General features: G+C 42.1%; 1 protein-coding gene across 5 annotated transcripts; it reads right to left on the reverse strand.

Annotated features, from left to right (window-relative positions):
* Positions 1-303: 303 nt before the first annotated feature.
* MFF (mitochondrial fission factor) lies at positions 304-18,836 on the reverse strand. 5 transcript variants are annotated; one of them, XM_050307713.1, is made up of 10 exons: positions 18,700-18,836; positions 15,535-15,752; positions 14,726-14,898; positions 13,666-13,754; positions 10,157-10,231; positions 7,938-8,096; positions 5,556-5,573; positions 2,960-3,022; positions 1,441-1,525; positions 304-1,136 (listed from the first exon to the last, which is right to left on the reverse strand). In XM_050307713.1, exons 2-10 carry the CDS (start codon positions 15,749-15,751, stop codon positions 1,005-1,007), a joined length of 1,011 nt encoding a protein of 336 aa, XP_050163670.1. In that variant the 5' UTR covers position 15,752; positions 18,700-18,836; the 3' UTR covers positions 304-1,004. The 5 variants fall into 5 exon arrangements, with proteins under 5 accessions (XP_050163670.1, XP_050163666.1, XP_050163667.1 ...); XM_050307709.1 differs by lacking the exon at positions 10,157-10,231; XM_050307710.1 differs by lacking the exons at positions 5,556-5,573; positions 10,157-10,231.
* Positions 18,837-21,726: the final 2,890 nt, after the last annotated feature.

The raw sequence follows: 21,726 nt of genomic DNA on the forward strand, positions 1-21,726 counted from the left end.
TGGCTGGGCAGGGGCACAAAGCACAAAGACACCAGCACCACCCCACAGTGTCTGCCAGAAAAGGTGCTGGATCACGGGATGAGCAGGGGATGTTCAAACTGACACAGTATGGAGGACACCAGGCTGGCTTCCCAAACACCACCACCACAACAGGCAGGAGAAGGGAACCTACAAAGTCTGGCACATGCCCACCTGCTACTTTGAAGCTGTTCAGGCCACCACTACTAGTTCCTCGAAAGACTAATAGTTTAGATGAAACCTCAAATAAATTTTCTTAAAACAATATTAAACAATGGCTTGGGGTTGGGTTTTTTTGAGAGTTTTATTAAATATACTACATCAATATCTTGTACTCCATTATCTTTTGACCACTCACAGACTGACTTGCTTAAAAACGTATTTTTTAGAAAAACATCTGCAAAATTAATACGTATTGCACACACCTCTGGACAATCTGCATGTTAGCAAAGAATTCCTTTTATTATTTGACCCGAACAAGTACTTAAACAGGGAACATACTCATAAACAGGACACACTCCTTGATCATGGCACACCTCAAACTACTCGGACTAAAGGAAAACTAGTGCAATTGTTTAATTGCATCTAACAACAGAACAATAAAAATGACTTTTTATTCCTTTGTTTTTGTTTTTTCCCAAACCCATTCTACTTGTTCTCTTCCCGCCACAGCAAAACCTCCGGTGGTTAGTCCTGGAGATCACTCAAGAGTCATTCCACTGTGTGAAGCAAACTTCCCATGGGCTGATCCATGTTTACACAGAAGCATGCAAAGGAGGATACTGCAGTATTTGCAATGCAAATCTATTAAATGTACAACTGAACAACAAGGTGTCCCTTTAACACTGCAATTCTAGAGCCTTTACCTGTGGTGGAAGTTTCCAGTGTGCGAATTATAAAACAGCCATACCGATTTCAGAAACAGAAAGGAGGGATTTTGCAAATTGTTTGTGTTTTCAGCTGCTGAATCTTTCTGAGAGCCGTGTCTAGCGCCGAAACCAAAGCCAGCTGTTGAGTAGCCAGAAAGCTACAGTGATTGAGTACATGATCATTTCCCTCTTGGCTCGCTCTTTGTTCTCCTCTTCCAGAAGTTGTAGACGGCGATTAAGTTTGATTATCTAAAAGCAAATAAAGGCTTTTAATACTTCGTTAAAAGCTGCCAGACTTTCTAGAAGCTTCTGAATAACTACGTTAAGATTAGCATCTCAAACGGATGGATGTTAAACAGCTGATAATTTGACTTTCTATCTTCAGATCTTGCTGCCCCCAACACAGGACATGTGAGGGCAGTCCAGCAGGGGCACAGAGGGATCCCTTGCCCACACCTGTTATGGGTACCTTTGCAGTCACACAAAAAACCCATCACCCCATTTTACCACCACAGCTTTGTCTTAATATTGTCAATTACTGTGCTTCACGTACCTGTCTTCTCAAGGAAGCGGCATCTACAACTGTCATGTCATCTGGCGTTCCCTCGAGTGTCGAGTCGAAGTTGGTGAGACCGTATCTACCAAACAAAGCAGATGGCATTGCTGTTTCAGCCACACAAGGATTAGCAAGTACCATATTTTACCAATGTTCCAGTAGGTGTATTTTTTTGGTGGTGATGAAGAATTACAACAATTTTTGGCAGCTGTTACAGAGCCGTATTTCAAAAGGATCTTAAGTGAGTAAAGCACAAACACGTATGAAGTGGGTAGGTGCTTCACTGAATGTGGGTTGATTGCTCTCCACGTGTAAGTGTTTTTGAAGATTCTCCATACAGACAGGCTTCTTGCTGTCACACAGTTCCTCAGAAGACTTTCCAGTGATTTAACTGATTCGTGAAACCTGAACATTGTCTGAGCTAAAGCGCCAGTTGCAAGAGACCTGGCAGCAGATTAGAAATAGCCAAATGGAGACTTGTAAAGAACAGACAAATTGTCAAGTTTAAATGTATCAGTCTGTTAATACATTGTTTCTAAGTAAGAATTGTTATTTCTAGATCAGAGTTGCATTAGCCTGGACTTAGGGTAAATATGAGATCCTTGAGCTTTGCACACTCCAAAAAAAATAATAATAATAAAAAAAAAATATCGAGTTTTCCTTACTCTACAGGTCCTCTGAAATCCAACAAGATTTCTGATGAGGGTCTTCTCATGGCCATTTTTTAATTTGTGGTAGATAGTAAAAAATTTAGAAAACGCCACCAGATCTACAGCACAGTTGTCCCTCCCCATCTCCTGGGACAGGCAGGGAGGCTCAGCATTTCAGTGAGATGGGCATGGCTCCCTCCCACCTCACACCAATTTAAGATAAAATCAGTGTATCACTGCTGCTCTACCAGCTTTCAAACCATTCCAGATATTAAATTAAGAGGGTTACCAGAATGAAATCCCTCGAGATATCTCTTGGACCATTCCAAAAACTGAATTGCAGAGTTATAGAAGAGTCACCTGCTTGAATCCAGTTTCTACTGAAGCCCAAATCTAACCTCCAGTTCTATGAAAACACAGAATTGTAAAGAGCAAATGGAAACAACAGATGTAGAAGGGACTATTTTTTTTTTTTCCCATCATCCTGCCCATGAAATGATGTGTCACTCTTACATCCAGTCCCACTGAAACAATGCCAATCTGCCAGGGCCATGGCAGGGAAAAGGCATCCAGCCCCAACTCACAGGCCCATTACTGAGAAGACCTGCAAAGGTTAGGTGACAAAAAGGCAAATTTTCTAGCAAGCTCATTACTAAATAGCAAATACCTAAACTATTTTGCCAGTGTAATTTCAGAGCTTTCCCCTCACACATCAGTCTGAGTCAGAATTCTGTAAGAGTTGAGAGGGAGCACAAAAATCTTGCGTTTTAAAACAAGATCAGAATAAACAGAAAAGGGGGGAAACGGAAACCTGAATTTCAGAATCTAAATTAGTGGATCGTGACTAACAAAAAAATACTCTTTACCTGGTGTTGTCATGATGAGGGTTAGAGGAAGTGGTAGCAGCTGACCCACCACGTAACACTGGCCTACAGCAGGTTTGTGTGGATAGAAAGCACGAGACAGACACAGGAAACGACAAACAGAGATAAGAGGTAAAACACACAGAACAAAGGAACTTCAAAATACTTCCACATATACTCTATGTTTTAATACAATATACCTTCTGTTCATTTTGGTGTAAATCGCTCTTTCATGTTTTTCTCATCAAATTTAATCAACACTGAATGTTTTTGCAGCTAAGAAGTGTAACGAGATTTGGATGGTACACCCTCATTTATGGAAGACAAACCAGTGGAATAGAGATTTGGGTGGAGATTATCAGCCTTATAAAACAACCATGGGAAACTTCTGGTTACAAAAAAACAACAACAAAAAAATATCCCCCAAAACTAAAAATCTCACCCAACAGCAATGGGTAAACAATAAATGTATTTACACATACTTGTAAAAGCCCTTTTAATCATCCTCTCCTCTCTCTAGGGAATGGGGAGATTTATCTTTTCAGTATTCATTTATACTAGATATAATTTAGATATAATTTGAACACCTGGGCTAGTACCTAAGGACCATGGATAGCTGAAGAGAGGTACATCTCTCCAGGAAAGAGGTGACTACAAGCTTCAAGCAGATGTATGAACATCCTGGTAAGTGTTGCTCTTTAAATTTCTTTTCCTTTTCCTTCCTAGGCAAAGAGGAAGGAAAGGCAGGGCTTTTTAAACTGCTGCAACTCTGTCATACACATTGGGCTTGCAGGAAGAAGCTCCTGTGTTGCAGTTTACAGAAGAGGTGAATACCAGCAGTGCCTTCTGCCCAAGCTGGTCCTGTGTGTTTTCAGTGCCTCTGGTAACCAAACATGAGTGTTACACATCACAGGTGTGGAACAAACTGCTCAGGAGCTTGAAATCGGTGCACACCACAATGTTCTTCTCTCTGGCACTTCAGATAAACCAGCATGATGTGTTTTACAAAACAGGAAGCCCCATTTCCAATACATACATTAACAGAATATTCCTACCTAAGTGCATGAGGTCTTCCAAAAAGTTATCAAATTAAAAAGGTGTTCCTAACAAGAGCAGTAATTCAGGTAGCCTGGAGTATTCTCTGACAGATGCTACAATGACATACTCTGAGAAAGTGTAAGAAATGGAGCAAACAGCAGCTATGGAAAAGGTCACAGAATTTCTCTGCCAACAGCAGTCACCTGTCACTTGCTGGCAGATATGGGAATGTCGGTGTGCCAGGATCCAGCAGGCATTTCCCACACCACTGTCCCACAGGACAACATTTGGAATTTGTGTAATGAGAACAGTGGGTCTCAAATGCTCTCTAAGCTCAGCCTTCTGTGCTGTTTTTTGGCAAACAGGGATGTTGTAGAGTTAATGAATATTAATTCACAATACCCTTTCCAAGGGAAGCCACAGGCTTGGAGGAAGTTGAGGGCTACAGCAAGATACATATCCAGAGGACTCTCTGGGATCTGTGCAAGTCTTTAATCCCACTTCCCACCACAGCCAGGCTGTTAGGAAGCTGCACATGATTTCTTCCTTTTCTTTGCAATTCACATTTTTTCTTTACAGGTGGACTCCAAAGGAACACCACAACATTCCCCTCCCTCTTCTGCACTCCTTGCTTGGTTTTATATATCAGAATTGATTATACAGATCATGGCAGTCTCATAACTGAGATCACTTCACCCCAAAATCAGCAGCAATTTTTTTGGTAAATACAAAATGCACAAATATAATATAGGAAAGCTATTAAATACATGGTCTTCTTCAAAAAGAAGTGTACCACAGAACTTTTGAGTTTTCTGGTTACTTCTGTGCATTCCATCCTAAACATTAATGCGTGATCAGAAACAGCCACAGCTCCAAGGTCATGTGTGCTCCCTGCAAATACAGCAGCAGCCTGAAACCCGAGGGAAATTCACAGGAACACAACTTGATAACAGTGGGAAAAGTGGCACTGAGGCAATGACCAAGTGAACCTGCTCTGCCTTCTGCTGGTCAGAGCAGAGCGTGCCACAGGAATACCACAGTGAGGGTGGCATCAAACACGTGGGCTGGGAGGAAAAGTAAAGTGTGGACAATCTCAGCGCCTGGGTCCAACCTGCACCACTCCTGCGCCTGCACAGAGGGGACTGAGACCTGCACACACTCTCTCAGGATAAGATTACGTGGCTGAAGTTTGGCATTTAAAAAGGATGGTGGCTTTTTAGAAGAGACATCATAAAGAAAGGAAATATTAAGTTTTCATGCTTTTTTTTTTCTTGTAAATAAAAAAGATACTGATCCAAGAGATGAAGAACACTTTAGATAAAGTACAGATTTCAACACAACTCTATTCAGGTATGAAATTGCCTTTTTTCCTGCATTTAAGACATCTCTAAAACCTTAAATGCAGGGAGTTTTTTGGGGGCTTGCTGGTTTGGTTGGTTTGGGATTTTTTTTGTTGCCTAGAGCATAAAAGATCAGTCTCTGAAGGGCACTCACTGGGTGTAGGCCCTGCAGGCATTTGAAAGGAATTGAAACAGAAAAATGGTTAGAAAACAAAACTGACCTATAGTCCTTGTCCAAGCTGAAGGAAATGCGAGAGTAAACAGACAGTGTAAACAGTGATCATTAAATTGTTGCTCATTTACATAGCCATGATGTGAGCAGTGCTGGCTGAACTAGGCATAACTCATTCTCTGCAGCAGGACAATCAGCACCTACCGTTAGCAGTTTTAGTGGATTGGAAAATGGTTTTTTTGGGGAAAAAAAAAAAATACAAGCCATGAAACAAGTTAAAAATATTTCCAGAGAGAAACCCACAGCCAGATCTTGTTAACTTTCAAAGGTCCCTTCTAGTATTAAGCATAACATGTTACAAGAGGTAAGGTTTTGAAATAGGAAGCACATTACACAGAGCAAAAGAACAGAGTGCAGGTTTGGAGCAATTTAAAATGAACAATATTTTGCAACCATGCAAGTGGATCATCCAAATTTCACATTCCTACGCCAGATGTACTGGTGGGTGTCTGAACACCCAGCCACAAGGAATACACTTTCACCTTACTGAGAGGTTCATCAGTTTGGCACCTGTTTGTCCAGAGGTGACTGGAAACAGGTTTCCCATTCCTTCCAGGAAGCTTAGTGAGGACACCTCAAAAATTAACCCACAGCAGGGTTAAGTAATGCAGCTTTTGAAGTATTCAGTATTCTAGAAATGTTCTGATAATGGAAGCAAGCTAAAAGTGCATGCATGCACATGTGTTTGTCCTCCAGACTCCAAGAAGACACAGGCACGACCGTGCCTAATGGAAGCCAGGGATAAAACCTGGAGCTTCACTGCACACTGAGAAAAGGGCTAGAATTTCAATCCATATTTTAACAAGGATTCTCGGCACAGTGCCTGTCAGTGCTAATGTTCACAGACAGTACAACTCCTCCTTATCTGGGAGCCTTAGTTTGGTAAAACAAGCATGTAATTCCATCTAATTTTAATATTGAAAAGGAAAAAAAAAGTTATTGATGCCCAACTGTTGACAGGCATAAAAATTTTAACAGCTACAGTTAAGCACCAACTTGCAGAATTTCATGGGGAACTATGCAGCTAATTTTGTTTGGTTGGTTTTTTTTTTTTTGAGTCCCAGTTTAAGAACATAAAGGCCAGCAAGACTGGAGCTCTCCACGATTCAGGGATGTTAATATGGGTATTTATTTACTGTCAGATCAGCAAACACGGTGAGCTATCAGAGGTGCCAGTTTGGCAAGTGACTGCAAACACACAGACATTCACAGTAAGATTGGCTTGATAGTCACATTTCATTACCAAACCCAGCAGGAAGCAGATAATTTAACTTCCCGCTGCAAATATTAAGCATGCTGCTGGGATATCAGCAGAGGCAGATGGCAAATTTCAAAGAACTTGCTAGCACAGGCCACACTGAAGGGCTGCAGGAGCAATGTGCAGTTCCTGCCAATGTTCTTGCCAATTATCTTCTCTAATTCAACCTCTTGGCAAGTCCCAGAGGTCTGAGATAACCCTACACTCGAGACTGTCTGCAATTCTTAACTGAATTTCTGTGCTAGCATACTGCTGAAATGAAAACTGCTTTTTGTAAATTAATATTGCCATTATTAGTCTTTGTAAATGCCTCCACAGTGTTAAACATGCCCTTCTTGTAACGCTTACAAGTGCCAAATCACAACAGTCCAAGGATGCATCAAGGGGGCAAAACTCCACTGAAGAGAATGGAAGGACAGGGAGTGCCACGGGGCTTGTTCTGGCTCATCAGCTCTCAAAGGTTGTCCATAAAACCACAGACAGCAACAACCAGAGGAGCAACAACTTCTCAGTGTTCATTCCCTGCCTTTCTTGCTGTCAGCATCCACAGTGGCCACTGTCAGTCACGGATCAGCCAGAGAGAACTATTCCCACTATGAACTGAGACAGCCCCAAGTCTTGACACGTTTCCAAAAAGCAGCCTCTACAATGCCTTGTATGATATTCCACCCTCTTCCTGCACATTTGTTTTAATGCTCTATGACAACATCAACCCAATCTTATTGATTTGCACCACTGCTCACCAACGGAAAAGCAGAAGACAAGGCTGGTAAATTTGCAGGCTCGGGGTCGAGTGTTAATTGCAGAAAACACCGACAATCTCAGAAGAGCAAAACCCCCTGCAGCCACAGGCTAACCCTTCCTATTTTTGGTTTTTATTTGGAAGGGAACCAAAACAACCCTGTATTCGAAAACAGAAGCATTTTGAAATGTGAATTTTGGACATTTAAATTGCTTATGAAGAGTGAAAGCAAAGGAAAAGCAAAAGCAAAATATTTTCATCTCGTTACTTTCGTAAACAGAAACCAAACTCCACTAAAAAGGAGAACAGAAAAATAAAAAAAGAAAAAAAGAAGCAGCAAAAGCTGGCAAGAACCAGTGACAACCAATCACCTGCGGTTTTCATCCAGCACATCCAAGACCTGCTGGTAAGCCCTACGAGTGGAAGACTGGATAAACGACAAAATGCCACGAGCAGAGTAAAGATTAGTTCCATCTTCAGGTAACATATTGGGAGGACAGACACGAGCCTGTTGCAGTGATGGTGTCACACTGTTTGTATAAGCACAGTAAACGAAGAGAGAAATACCGTAGTCAGATTTTAAATTAAAAAAAAAAAAAAGAAAAAGCTTTTTTTTCAGATAGACCCCATTCCAAAATGCTCATTGCTTGCTTTTGGTTTACCCTTCTCCCACCACTATAAGGTTACACTCAAATTTTAGTAGTGTAGGGATTAGGAGCTACATTTACAAATGTTCTTCAGAAACAAACACATGTAACCCAAGGACACGGTTCTGATCTGTTATACAAGTTAGTTTTAGAAAGTGCTTGTACAGCTAAATCTGTCCCCAGTGACATCAATGAGAACTGTCTTAAAAAGCATTACATTTTAAGAAAATCCTACATAATCTCTTTTAAAAACACAAGGGAGAATCTCACACAGAGCCCCTTCAACAAAACTGTCTTGAAGCTGTGACAGAAGATCAAGCTATAGTATTTTGATTTGCAGGTGAACAAGTTTAAAGGCAACTGAAACAAATTCAAGAAATAACAGAAAATTCATATCCCCATGAAAAAAAAATTACATGATCTAACTTGTTGACTATGATGCAAAAAATATTACTTAAAATATGCAGGACTGAAATTCAAACATGACCATTTGGATTATACAAACCTTGTCTATCAGAAAGAAATTAGTTTTGATGATGAACTGCCTCTGATTTCCTCATATTTCTTTATATTCAAACTGACCTTATCCACATTTCCTTGCCACTTGTGCTTTGCTCTAAGGGTTTGTGGGTTTAGAATGTCAGTCTTTCTGCCCTTGGCATTTTTAGTAAATGGTTGAGTAAAAGGCTGAGTGCTTGGAAGCTGGTTTGATATTTGGATAATCTCTAGAACTAAAAAGACTTCTGTAGATACTAAAAGTATTTTAAGAAGTAAAAAAAAAAACCAACCTAATTTGACAACAACTGTACAAAATTCCCTAGAACTAAGTTACATGTGCTGATTAAATTCAAAGTGTAGATAATAAGGAAAAATCAGAAATTCAGAATAATTCCATGAAGAGCAGAAATGCCAGGGAGAGAGAGAAGCCAAATTTTTCTTCCATCTTCTTTTTTCAGGGTTTAAAATTTATGTCCTGTAAACATATGGTAATCTTTTGGATTATGTCAAAGACCACAGAGAAGAAATATTATAAAGCAATTATCAGTCCGGATGATCTTAGTTCTAGGTATAACTTTGTTTCAAATTCCTGAAAAGAACGCTTATATCCAGCTCCAGCCAGTTATTCTACCACTCCCTGGTTACAAACACCAGGCCATTCCAGAGGGTGGAACCAAAGCAAACAAGTTTTGTTTGTTACAGTTGTTACTATGAAAGAGCACATTCTGCTACATGCAGAGTTTTCAGCTTGGCACTCATCTCCCCTAAAACTTCCCAAAGCATTGGGGATGTACACAGGATTTATTTCAGGTATTTCTCTGACCTGCAGTTCTGGAAGTACCCAGTGAGAGGTAAGTAGATTTAACCAGGTAAGGTTACTTTAAATTCAAGCACATAGACTGTATTCTTGTTAAAGACATGCACACCATCACCTTTTCTCCAGGAAGAACAGAATTTCTCAAACTGTGACACTGAACTCTCTAAAGAGATGTGTTTTTCTAAGGAAAAGGCTGGAACAGAAAAAACAATTAAGTGCTGTCCACTTTTCCAGGCACTTATGGTGGTTTGATGACTTCCAACACAGAAGTGGAATCCTTGCATTCAACAGTGACCAACAAAAAGCTTTGTTTCTCCAGCTATTCAAAACCAGCCAAAGAACAAAGAGTCAAACAGACTACAGCTATTTTGAAATTTATTTTTTGTTTTACTCTCCCTTTCGTTGGCTGTCAGGCATTCTTCCCTATGCTCCTTACAGGGCGAAATGATAAGGCCGAGTTTGAGAAACCCTGAAGCAAAATTAGAAACCACACCTTCAGTGTAGCAAAGGCTGTTTCAAATTTTAATCCTTTAAACTACAGATACTTAGTCAGAATATTAGTACTGCAGAGAGCTACATAATTAAACACACTCTGGGTTTCCATATACCAGGTAACATTTGGGCTTACGTGCAATCCTGAGTCGAAAAAGGTGACTGGAACCGTGGCATTTTATTTCTTGGGACAGTATCTGATCTGTGCCACCTTGAATAATAATTGTCATCTCTTAAGTAAGCATCCTTATAAATAAGAGGAATTGTAATTTAGAGAGCTGTCATTAGTGCTATGCAGACAGTTACTGCACCAGCAGGTACCTACTTGTTAGTCTCAGGTTTTCTAAAGAGCATTTGGGAATTACTGTCTTTAGTGACGCCTAAGTGCCAAAAAATTCTCAGAACTGTCTCTGCAGGCAGCTGGATGACAAGAGAGACTACAGAAGAGAAACAACTGCTTGTTCCATGTGGAGAACACTGTGATAAGGAACCCAGCCAACTCTGCTTCCATCTGACAGTCTATTCCAGAATGTTTAATTTTGTCACTTTGTAGGCCAAGCACTGGAGTTTCTCACAGTACATCTGAATGTTTTGTCCAAGGACAACAGTGCCCTAGATTAAAACTTCAGAATCATGGTCTTGTGCAGAAAACAAAGGCTTTAAAAGGCAGTGCTCCCTGTGCCTTTTAATGGAACCCTCATCACAGCATCTGACCTGACTATCATGTCTATCAGGGAGCTGAACCAAGGAGGTAAGAGAAACAAGTGTTTAAAAAAAAAAGTTTAGGTTTTTGTACAGGAATTTAATATTTTAAGTAAAACATGGACTTTTTTTTCCTATTTGAAGATGTCAAACCAGACTCACACAAGCACAGAAATAAAGAGCTGATCTTTGTCAAGTTAGAGCACCACAGCATGTTACTGCAGAAGTGAACTATGTAGAAATGACACCAATTTATAAGTCAAGCCAGTTTTGATGAGGCAGCAATGTATCATTAATTATAACAAAGGCTGGCTTTTTCAGCCAGCAACACTAGATGTAAGAACTTTAGGTGCAGTGAGTTTCTTGTGGCTTTGGACCCCTGGAAGATACAGTATTCCTAGATAGTAAAGAAATTTCAAGGCGATACACATGAGGTAACAGGTGCACAACTATTTTTTCTGCAGTACAAAGAATACATTTACGTGTATTTACATTTACTGCATTTGTGTGAGCTACAAAAGCTCCCCCATGAACATGGTATTTCAGCAATCTGATTTTACAGAACACTCTCCTGGAGTTAGCCAAGTCCAGAGTCACATTCTGCACTTGGAGACTGACAAAAACCAGATGAGGGAGAAACATTCACAGCGTGTTCAAAGCAATTTCATCTTTTGTGTTGTACTGAGTCAGAAGAAGGAATTATGGCACAGAAAGAAGCAATTTCTAGGAACCTCAGTGATTTCAAGGCATGTGATCTACACTCTGGACACAGAACAGCCTAACTTCTCTCATAAGGAAACAAGAACTTGGGAAGACAAGAGGAAAAAATGAAGTCCTACTAAAACACATCATCTGCAGGTCAGCAAATGCTGCAGGGGGAAGGACAGCTTCTTCCACATGGGCAACAGAGAGCGTGGATACAGCACGGGCAGCATCAGCTAGCTGGGATTTTTCAGGCAAGCAAGAGAAGTGATCCTGGATCAATGGAAAGGACATGCATAATGTAAAGTGCTTGGCACTGGAAGTTTGATTCATGTGACAGACCTTATGCATGGGCATCAAGAGAGCAAAACTGATCTCCAGGGATGTCATAATCTCCTGGCTTTTGTAAATGATCAACTGAGTCACCTCAGCTACCAGTTATATGTTCCTTGAGCACATCCTTTTTAAATTGACAGGATTCCAGGTGCATATTGTACTGCTAAGTCTCTGAAGGACTGCTAGTAGATTAAAAAACTGTGACATCAAAGCACCCAGGTGAGTTTTAGAGATTGAGGATTTCCAGAGCCAAGAAATCCCAACATGTGAGAAATATGACAGCACTTGGATACATCCAGTCAAGAGCTGATCTTGCTATTTCCTCACATGTCTGACTGTGCAGACATGGCCCATGACTTCTGTAAGATTAACTAACCTGGGGAGCAAGTGGGCAGCAGTACCAAGAAATCACAAGAATTTCTGCACCATCTGTTCTTGCTTTAAGTGCAACACATCAAAGACATCAATACTGGCAAAGCAGCAAAGGGATCAACGTTTCCCCAAGCAGCTTTCATCACATAAAGACCATCAGGTACCACATAAAGACCATCAGGTGTAAGCCATCAGAGAGGCAAGAGAGCCATTCCTGCAGTGAAATCCAGCATGTCCAGCCCAACAGGACATAACTGGATAACTGAGACCACAGGGAACTTGGGCACTTTGTAGGCTGATAGAACACTTGGAGACTGAGCTGAGCAGGAGATGAGGATGCAAATCTAGTTTTGCCAGCTCAGTGAGCATGTCTGACTCTGCAGACTCGAGTGCCTAGACATGTGCAACCTATAGGCTTGTATGAACCAAAAGTCTGATTAAGAAGAGGAAGATATGAAACATTTCCATAAAGAGAAGGAGACTGATGTCTGGAAAGTGATCAGAGTTCACTTCACTAGTTTTAGGTAAGTTAACAGGTGGACAGATATGTAGTACACACAGTGCCCTTGCTCTAAATAGAAGAAAACAGGCATTTCTAGGGCATAATTCACTTGATCTACATTAGACTAAAAATAGGTAGACCCAAAGTAGGCCATGTACTTATTTTCCTTGTTACTGAATATTAAGTTTATGGTGATCTAGCAATACTGTTATACAGTCTACACTGGGACAAATGAATCCCATCTTTAAGTCTTCAATCTAAAATCTTTTCTAAGGCAAGTACTCCTTATGGCAGATGTATTAAAATTCATATATAAAAGATTCCTAAGTGTTACATTGCCAAATCAGTTATTTCCAGGTGGAAAGATGCTGTCACTCAGAATAAACTGCAATTAATCAAAAACTACCATATCCAAGAAAAATTTACAGGCATGCATGTCTTCAGAAAGCACCCTAAGAATTACTACCTTGGATGGTAAAAACAGATGAAGTTTCCAATTCTAAATGCTAGCTGCTACTTTGGTCTCAAAAGGTTAAGATATATACTGACAGATTCCAATTTATTAAATACATTAATACAAAAAAAAATATATTTATTCTAATATTTATGAGGAAATAAAAATACTCCTTCTTCTAAGAGTGAAAATCCTTATAATATCAACAGTGGGAGAACCGGGAACATTTTGATGTACAAAGAGCTCAATTTCCTGAAAATTCAGGGGAAAAAAATATTCTACCAACTCGGAAACTGAAAAATCTCCTGAAATAACAATTGATGGTAACTGGTGAAACTGTGAACCTACAAACACTCCCACCTATCCACTGCAAGAAAATGCTTCACAAATGACTCACCTCACTAAACAAAAAGCATAAAAATTAAGAAAAATGCTGGCCTTGTAATTGTTAAAACTACGTGCTTGCCACAACATACAAAATATTAGTTGGAAAAAGCAAACCACGAGGAGATAAAAGGAACAAGGGAGATGTGTGACAAAGCTCCAGCAGCACCCCTGCACTGTGATCCCCACTCACATGGAGTCATTCCGGGCCAGTTGGCCGTTCTGCCGCGTGGCGTTTTCGCTCATGGAACGTTCTCTCTTCAGCCTCCCCACCGAGCGGACCTGCAGCAAAGGGACACAGAGGGACATAAAAGACAGAGGGTTCCAGGGCACAACAATGTGCAGGGGAGGTCTGTGGGTCAGATGTGCCCTCAGACACAAAGGCACGTTCTCATGGCTTTCCCAGTGATTGGGAGGAGAACAACTGATGACAGCATCTGATGCTGGTACATGTAAGACCAAGCTCCAAACTTATTGCAATGCTGTTGTTATCTGTCCATGGGATCTGATGCCAAAATGATGAACCAACAGAATTTTTAGGAGTCTCTGGAGATATTCAAAAGCCCTCTGGACACAGCCCTGAACAATGTGCTGTAGGAGACCCTGCTTGCATGGGGAGGCTGGACTAGATAACCTCCAGTAGTCCCTTCCAACCTCACCCATTCTGGGATTACTTCCTATCATGAGAGAGAAACGCATCGTATTTTGTAAGTCTACAAATTTTGTGGCTTCATAAATATCCTTCTGGTTTTAAGATCTCAATTGCCATCATTCACCTGGATGCCAATGTTATACCATTCTATGAAGGTTTTTTTTATGGTTTTCTGAGTTTTAACAAAACTCATTAATTCTGTGTGGTGTTATATCATCCAGCCATGAAGCCCAGAGGTCAACTAGACACATTAAAGGAATGTGTAGCTCTCTAGTCTGTTTTCTGATAACCTGCAAATTTAAAAAAACAAAACCTTGCAGTTTTCTCTTCATCAAAAGGATGTTTTTGTTAAAAGTATTTTGAGTAGTTCTAATTGTGATTTTATTTTTGTAAGCACTGAGTAAGCTTACTGAGCCTGGCAGCCCCATGCCTCTGCCACTTCATCAGAAGTACCACAGTGCTAATAAAAACATTTTTATATTTTCCCAGCTTATGTTAGCACCAAGTTGATCTTCACCACAGGAGAGAAATCCTGGTCACTTCACTTTCTTTAGTAGCAGAATGCTTCTCATCTAAGGAAAAAGCAAATATAAGTACTGGCCTCTTCACTTTGAGGTGTCTGCTGTGCAGGTTTTTCTAGGTCCAAAAAATCTAGCGGTCGATCACTAAGAGAAATAACACGGGGAGGAGTTTTCAGTGCCAGTGGTTTGAATGGAGTAGACTGAAGAATGTCAAGGTCTGCTGGTCTGGAAAATGGAATGTCTTCACTATTACCTGCAAGAACATCAGTTGTCAATAGCAAGTAAACCACTCTGAGGCCTGAGGGCCAATGTTAAAGTTCAAAGAGACAACACACCAGTTAAGTCCCCGGCCTACGCCAAATAATTAAATATAACTTTCCTTAACTGATTTGTATGTTAAAAACTATTGTTAAAGCTCTCATAAAGACCACATTATTGACAATTATTTGAGCAGTTTCTCTGAGAACAGTGATCCTGAGTAATCCTGAGCCACATCAACTGCTAATTACTAATATATAGTAGATCCCCAAACTTGTTATAGTTACTTAAGCTTATATTTAATTCATAAAAATCAGGTGCAAATCAAAAAACATTACTTTTTTTCCTCCAAAAATGGTTTAGTAAGATGAAACGTCAGCAATTAAACCTTCTGTGCATAATTAATTCATTAACTGTCTCCATTACAAGCTACACCAAAACTATTAATAAAACATTTTCAGAGTTTAAGAAACTTCCTACATCAAAGTCAGTGAGCACTAACTGTCTGAGAACCAGAGAGCATTTTACAGGCCGTTCTTTCAAAAATGCATCAATATTTTTTTTTTTTTTTCCCATCCAAAAATCTGGGCAACGAATTTAAATTCTCACCCGTCTCGAGACGCAGACGTACCTGCCACCACAATCCGCTCTGGAACCTGCATAGTTACACTGGCATTTGGAAACCCTTCTGGGACGTCCTTCTCGAGGTCAGCGTTTTGAGGGGCTACTTTGAGTTTCTCGGGGACCCTCATGCGCTGGCTGATCCCCTCCGTGTACTCCATCTCGTACTGCAGCCGGTTCATCTCTGCCATCTCGGCGGCCGGGGACGGGAACGCCGCTCCGCTCATCCTGGGAAGGGAAAACCAACAGCTCTGAGAGCGAGGTAGGAGAGCAGCAGAAAGGATGCAAAGGTAATGTTTGTTCTCGTTACTAGGCTTAGTTAAAGGAAGCGTAGTCACAAGGTGCTGAGAGGTGCAGGTGATGAGAGAAGAACAAATTGACGCTGCACTGAGGGTCCTCAAAGTGAGCCATGACAAAAAATAAACCCAAACCTAGAAATTCTGCATGCGAGGTATTATTCTTGCACTGGCTGGCAGAAAAAGAAAGACAAACAACAAATCCCTGATAGGATGGATAGGAAATCTATTCAGAATTAGCAAGAAATGTAAGGTTTTGGTTCGGATTTACACAGATTCAGGGTGCTGGTGTTTGAGAAAATGGCTGAAGCCTCACAAAACTGCTCGTTGAAGCAGAGGAATGACAAAAGACTCAGCTTGGGCAGCAGCCTCCTGCTCACTGTCAGTCATCCAGACCTCCCCCCATCTCACAAGGACAAAGTTCCTCATGAACAGCCTGTCAAATCAGCTTGAACACTGAGTACATTCACAAACATTCCCAGTCACAGCAATTCTGTGAACTGCTCACTTCTGTTTCTCTGTAAATTAAAATCTTTCTTTTGCAGAATTGATACAAGACAAGGGCAGAGAGAACAAAACTTTATTTAAATTCAAGAGGATTTGCCAATACCTTATAGATACATTTTCCTAGAAGAGGAGGGGGATTTCAGCTGAAGCAGTGGGGGAGTTTCCTAGAAACTGGGCTGTGAGAAACTTTAACTGATGGATTTGCTGGGAGCTGTGTCAAAGACCAAGGTAACTGGGGTTTAGAAATTGGATTTAAGGTTGAGAGAAAAAGAAATCCTAGAGATGCACATGGAGGTGGGCTGGGAAGGGGCTGCTGATGGAAACTGTGGGCTGGGAGAAGTTGTTCACCTGGGCAGTGGCTGGTGGACCTTGCTGATGGCTCACTCTGAGATTACGGTTATGGACTCAGTTAAGAGAGACATCCTAAAGCTGCAGATGGAGTGGGGCTGGGAAGGGGCTCCCTGAGTAAACAGTGAGCTGCAAGGAATTGCTTGTGGGAAACTTTTCATCCAGGCAGTGGCTCAATAGCTGGGGACCTTGCCAGCAGCTCAGACTGAGATAATGGGTTATTTTTAGGGCTAGGATTGGAAAAAAAGCGTTTCTAGACATACATGTGCACATACAATTTGCACAACAAGGTGCAAATACAGTTTTCCCAGCAAACCTGCTCGTGGGAAGCACGGCTCACTGTAGCACGTCTTTTTTTTTTAAATGAAGTAACCCATTCTGGCAAAAAGGCAGGGTTTGCCACTCAAATTGCAACCACATTCTTTTCCTATTTTTGGCAGCAGGGCTCTGTCTGTGGCTGTGTGTGCATCTCCCTGAGCTGAACATGCAGAACTCTGAGCCTCAGTGCAGGTGAGGCAGCCCACGAGCCCTGCCTCCCACCAGCACACACCGGCAATACCTTCCAGATTCATCAGCAAAACCTTGAACTAACAGTAACCTGCAGACAACAGAAGGATGCCCACAGAAGGATGTGGACTGTGTAACACTGAAATGCACACACTGAGTATACTCAAGATGTGATCCCACTTGAATCACATCTTGATTTATTTCATCTGTATTAATTCTCACTATTTGTACGTACCAAGTGTAATAAAGTTAAAACAACCCATTTCCTTAGAAATAAACACGTAATGGGAGTTCAAGAGGTTCTTAAACTTCTCTGCCACTTCAAAGTTTTTAACCTTTCTCACGGAGTTTTTTCATCCTTTGATTTTGCAAGGTGGATTTGTCCCTCTGGCAGACAATGGCTGAATCAGCCAGTGACATGAAGAAAATAAGAGTCTTCTGACATTTCCACATCCCAAACAGTGCTTTTCCTTTCAAAACATTGTCCCTGATGAGTAAAGCGCTTCCAGATCGAGTGAAAACGTCAAAAAAGAGACCAAATTTTAAGAAGAACTTAAAGTGCCCAGAATATGGAGTGGCAGCACTTCAAGCACACTTTACTGCTCGCATGACCTGCCAGAAGGTGTTCCAGTGCTTGCTCACATCCTCATTTTGAAATACCTGTGCAGCCCTAATTTTGGCAATCAAGCATCCCTGCCCTGCAGCAGCGTTTGCACCACAGCTTCCCCACAGCCTGGCACTGCTCTGGGACACGGGTTTGTACCACAGCTGCTTTTCCAGCTGCAAGGTAAAACACACACAGAGCCAGCCAGCCTTGGAACAGTCACTTTGTAAACTATTTGTACACTAAATAGCACTGCGCGGGTTTAGCTGTACTTGCCAAGCACCTATGGATACAACACCTCCATGTCTTCCTACTCTTGCCTACTCTTGCTTGCTCCTTTTCACAAGAGAGCAACAAAACAAGAAATGGTGAGATTTCCCCAGCATAAAACCTACAATATTTTAATGGAACTTGAGAACGAAACAAACTTATGTTTTCTGTAACGTCCTTGTTACGCAAAGCATTTTACAGCAAAGCATTAATAATAAATCAGGGATAATAAGGATTTTAAAATTGATATTTACAGACCTAGACAGCTCTTAAAGAGGCACGAGGATATGACTCTGAGAACAATAAGACAATAAAAATAAAATCAGAGATTCAGAGCGGGGAAGGTGCTGCCTTCCCCGAGGGAGGGTCGTCAGCCGGTAATGCCCGAGGGCAGGGGGGGCCCCGCGGCCTCGGTGCCTCGAGTGTCCCCGTGAGGGCTGAGCCTCCAACCCGCCCCGGGCCGCTGCCGAAAGAGTTCCAAGCGCTGGGAGCGCCGGGAGAGCCCCCGGAACGGGGACACACACGAGCCGGGGGGCTCCGGCTGTGAGGGCGGGCAAGGGCCGGCCCCGGCCCCGCGCACAGGCCGAGCCCCCCCGCGCGGAGCTGGGGCGCTGCCGCCGCGGCCCGGGCGGTCCGTACTCACCCGGGAGAGGCCGCGCAGCGCTGCGGGCACGGCCCGGCCCGGCCCGGGCGGGGAGCGCCTCAGGCACGGCGGCTCCGCTCCGCCGAACGCGGGTCAGCCGCACAGCGCGGCCCCATCGGGCTCCCGTAAGGGCCGCGAGTCACGTGGCGCGGAGAGGGCGGAAGCGGCGCCCGCCGGGGCCTCACGGGCGGGGCTGGCGCGGGGCGGCCATGTTGGGTGAGGGCGGGCGGGCCCCGCGCAGGCGCAGTGCCGTGTCCCCGCCAAGGGCAGAGCCCGTGAGGGAGCGGGGGCACACCGGGATATAACTGGTGTATTATATCATAAATAAATAAATATATTTTACATATATATTACTATATATATATATATTTTGGTTTACGCTCACAGTGTTTTGGCGTCAGAAGGAGCAGCAGTTCCAGGAGTGCTGAAGACAGGTATCGATCCGAGGCCTGCAGCGAGCTAATTCAGCTCTTTACAAATATCGACAGCGCTGTTTTACAGAGGCGAGTGGTCAGAAACATGATCTCTTACTAAACAGAAGTTGTGTAATAGAATTATACATCAGTTGCCTCAAGATACACGATCTTAGACTTGGCCTCCTTCAAACCCAAGCTGTTGGCACATCTTAACCAGGCAATCATCATCACTCTGGATGAGGAGCTTTAAAAAGCCAGCCTTAAGAATGGTTCATACAACACCGGTCTCTTGGTTTGTCTTCCTTATTTTCACGCTGAAATCTTGATAATAATTTCAGCTGGGCCCTCTTCTTTCTGCTGCACCCAAGGTGCTGGTTCCAAACACCAGGCAGCCTCTCACTCAGCCCCCACACCCCACCATGGGATGGGCAGGGGGATCAGGAAAGAAGAGAAAATAGAACTCGTGTTGAGAGAAGAACAGTTTTATCATTCAAACAAAGTAGTAATAAAGATCCTAATAATAATTGTAATAAAGAGGAGGGAGAGAGAAGGAGGTAAAACCCAAGTAAGGAAAGTGGTGGCAATAGGGTTGGTTCACCACCTGCTGACTGATGCCAAGCCTGCCCCTGATCCTCCATCCAGGTAACTTCCCCACTTTATATCCTGGGCATGACACCCCGTGCTGTGGAATTGCCCCTTGGGCAGTTTGGGGCACCTGTCCTGCCCATGCTCCCTCTCAGCTTTCTGGGCAGCTCCTCCCTGGCACACATGGGACACTGGGAAGTCTCTGACTGAGAGTAAGCACTGCAGAGCCACAGCCAAAGCATCAGTGTGGTGTCAACACCAGTTATCAGACCCAATCCACAGCACCCTGGACCAGCTGAGAAGGAAAAAAATCACAGCTCATCACAGCACCCGATGTAGGAATATATCTAGGAAGACTGAGAGCGTGCACAAGTCCAGCTTGGAGCATTTACAGGTGCTAAACTTCTGGAGTAGTCCAGGTCAGACAGAGCGAGTGTCATTTTGAGGGCACATTCTACCTGCTGTCTTTTAATCAGTATTTTTTTTTATTTTTTTTTTTTGGTATGCACAGGTAGCGGACAAGATTATTAGCTTTGAAAAGAACAATTTAAAAAAAAAATAAAAAAACCACCAAACAGGAAATGGGTCTTTTATTTAGTCAAAATATTTTTATTTGGCTGTATTTAGCAGAGTCCAGCCCCCATGGTTTGCTCATTATTTCCCATTTCTCAGGCGTCCATTCTTTCAGTACAATATATTAACACCTTGCACCTCATCAGCACTTTCCAGTTAAGGCTCCCAAAGCATTTACAGACATGAGTTAACTAATCCTCACAACAATCGTTAGCAGTAGGGAGGTAACATGATCTGCATCTGCAGAGGGACATTTACACCAACTCTTTTCAAGTTTTAGTTTGATTTCCAGTGTCCAGCGTGTGGTATGCCAGGCTTGACAAACATGTGTCCCTGCAGTTGTATTTCATGCTTTGGAAAGCGAGACTGACCTTGAGCAACCAAAACCTAAAGCTATTCATGAACATCTTTCTCTTTTAGTAACTTGTTGAAGGCCACACCAAAAGTGAGCAGCTGAATCCAAAACTGGGATCGAGGCTTCGCTTCCAGTTTCGTGCAATGCTACGAAACAGAACCCTTTTAGAACTTACCTTTTGGACTTGTAAACCACAATCCATTCCCTTCTCCTTACACATTACCCTCTGCTGGCCGTTTCCAGCAGGACTTCACCCTCAGGTGCTCACATTTGCATTTTACCAGCAAGTTTTAGGTGGGTAAAACACAGTCATCAATTGTGTGTCACACACGAGGGCCTTTGGGTGACTGCAACGAGCTTTAAGGAAGAAAAAGAAGCCACTAAAACCCCAACAACCTCACAAGCAACAGGTGTGGTCTTTTATCTTGGAGTATTTAAAGCAATCTTCAGCATTTATGGCAAAATCTAGCGTGTGATTGTTTTAAGGAAAACAACCTCAACCCCAAGCCTGGTTGAAATAAAAAACTAAATATTAACTCGACATTAATACCTCCTTATCAGTAGTGCATCTGCATAGAGATTCTTCATAAAACCCTGCAAATTCACAATGATACCTTGCAAACAGAAGTACTGTGACTGTTCAAGCAAACAATAGTTTTAAAAATACCCATTCAGTCCATGTAAATGGTGTCCTCACGTTCCCTCCGTGGTGAGGCACCGGCATGGAACACATGGAAAACCTTTCCTTAGTTAGGTTAACACTGAGAATTCAAACAGTCGGACAGACACAATGCAAGTGTTTTAACAGAAACAATATAAAATTTCACTGGCTTAAAAAAAAAAAAAAAAAATCAACACCTAAATGAGAAATCTTGGTTATTTCGCTGAATCGCTAGACCCTACATTTAAGTGGTGCATTTACAGAACTCTTCAGATGAATTAAGCGTCTTCTGTAACACTAAATACTGGAATTCTGATAGATTGTGCAAGTATTAAAAAATATTAACATTTTAAATGTCAACATTACAATTTTAAATAGCCTTGCAAGTGCAATGTTATAAATATTAAAAAAAAAAAACAACTTCAGAGCTACAATTT

Source organism: Myiozetetes cayanensis, unplaced genomic scaffold (assembly GCF_022539395.1).
Source record: "Myiozetetes cayanensis isolate MyiCay16 unplaced genomic scaffold, myiCay2020 scf13, whole genome shotgun sequence".
NCBI lineage: Eukaryota > Metazoa > Chordata > Aves > Passeriformes > Tyrannidae > Myiozetetes > Myiozetetes cayanensis.

What these genes read in the sequence shown, in the direction of transcription:
- MFF (XM_050307713.1), bottom strand. Translation starts at nt 15,751, where the DNA reads ATGAGCGGAGCGGCGTTCCCGTCCCCGGCCGCCGAGATGGCAGAGATG. An exon ending in AGAGCGGATTGTGGTGGCAG is followed by an intron (nt 14,899 to 15,534) that starts GTACGTCTGCGT and finishes ATGTTCTTGCAG; the next exon opens with GTAATAGTGAAGACATTCCA. An exon ending in AGACACCTCAAAGTGAAGAG is followed by an intron (nt 13,755 to 14,725) that starts GCCAGTACTTAT and finishes CCTTTGCTGCAG; the next exon opens with GTCCGCTCGGTGGGGAGGCT.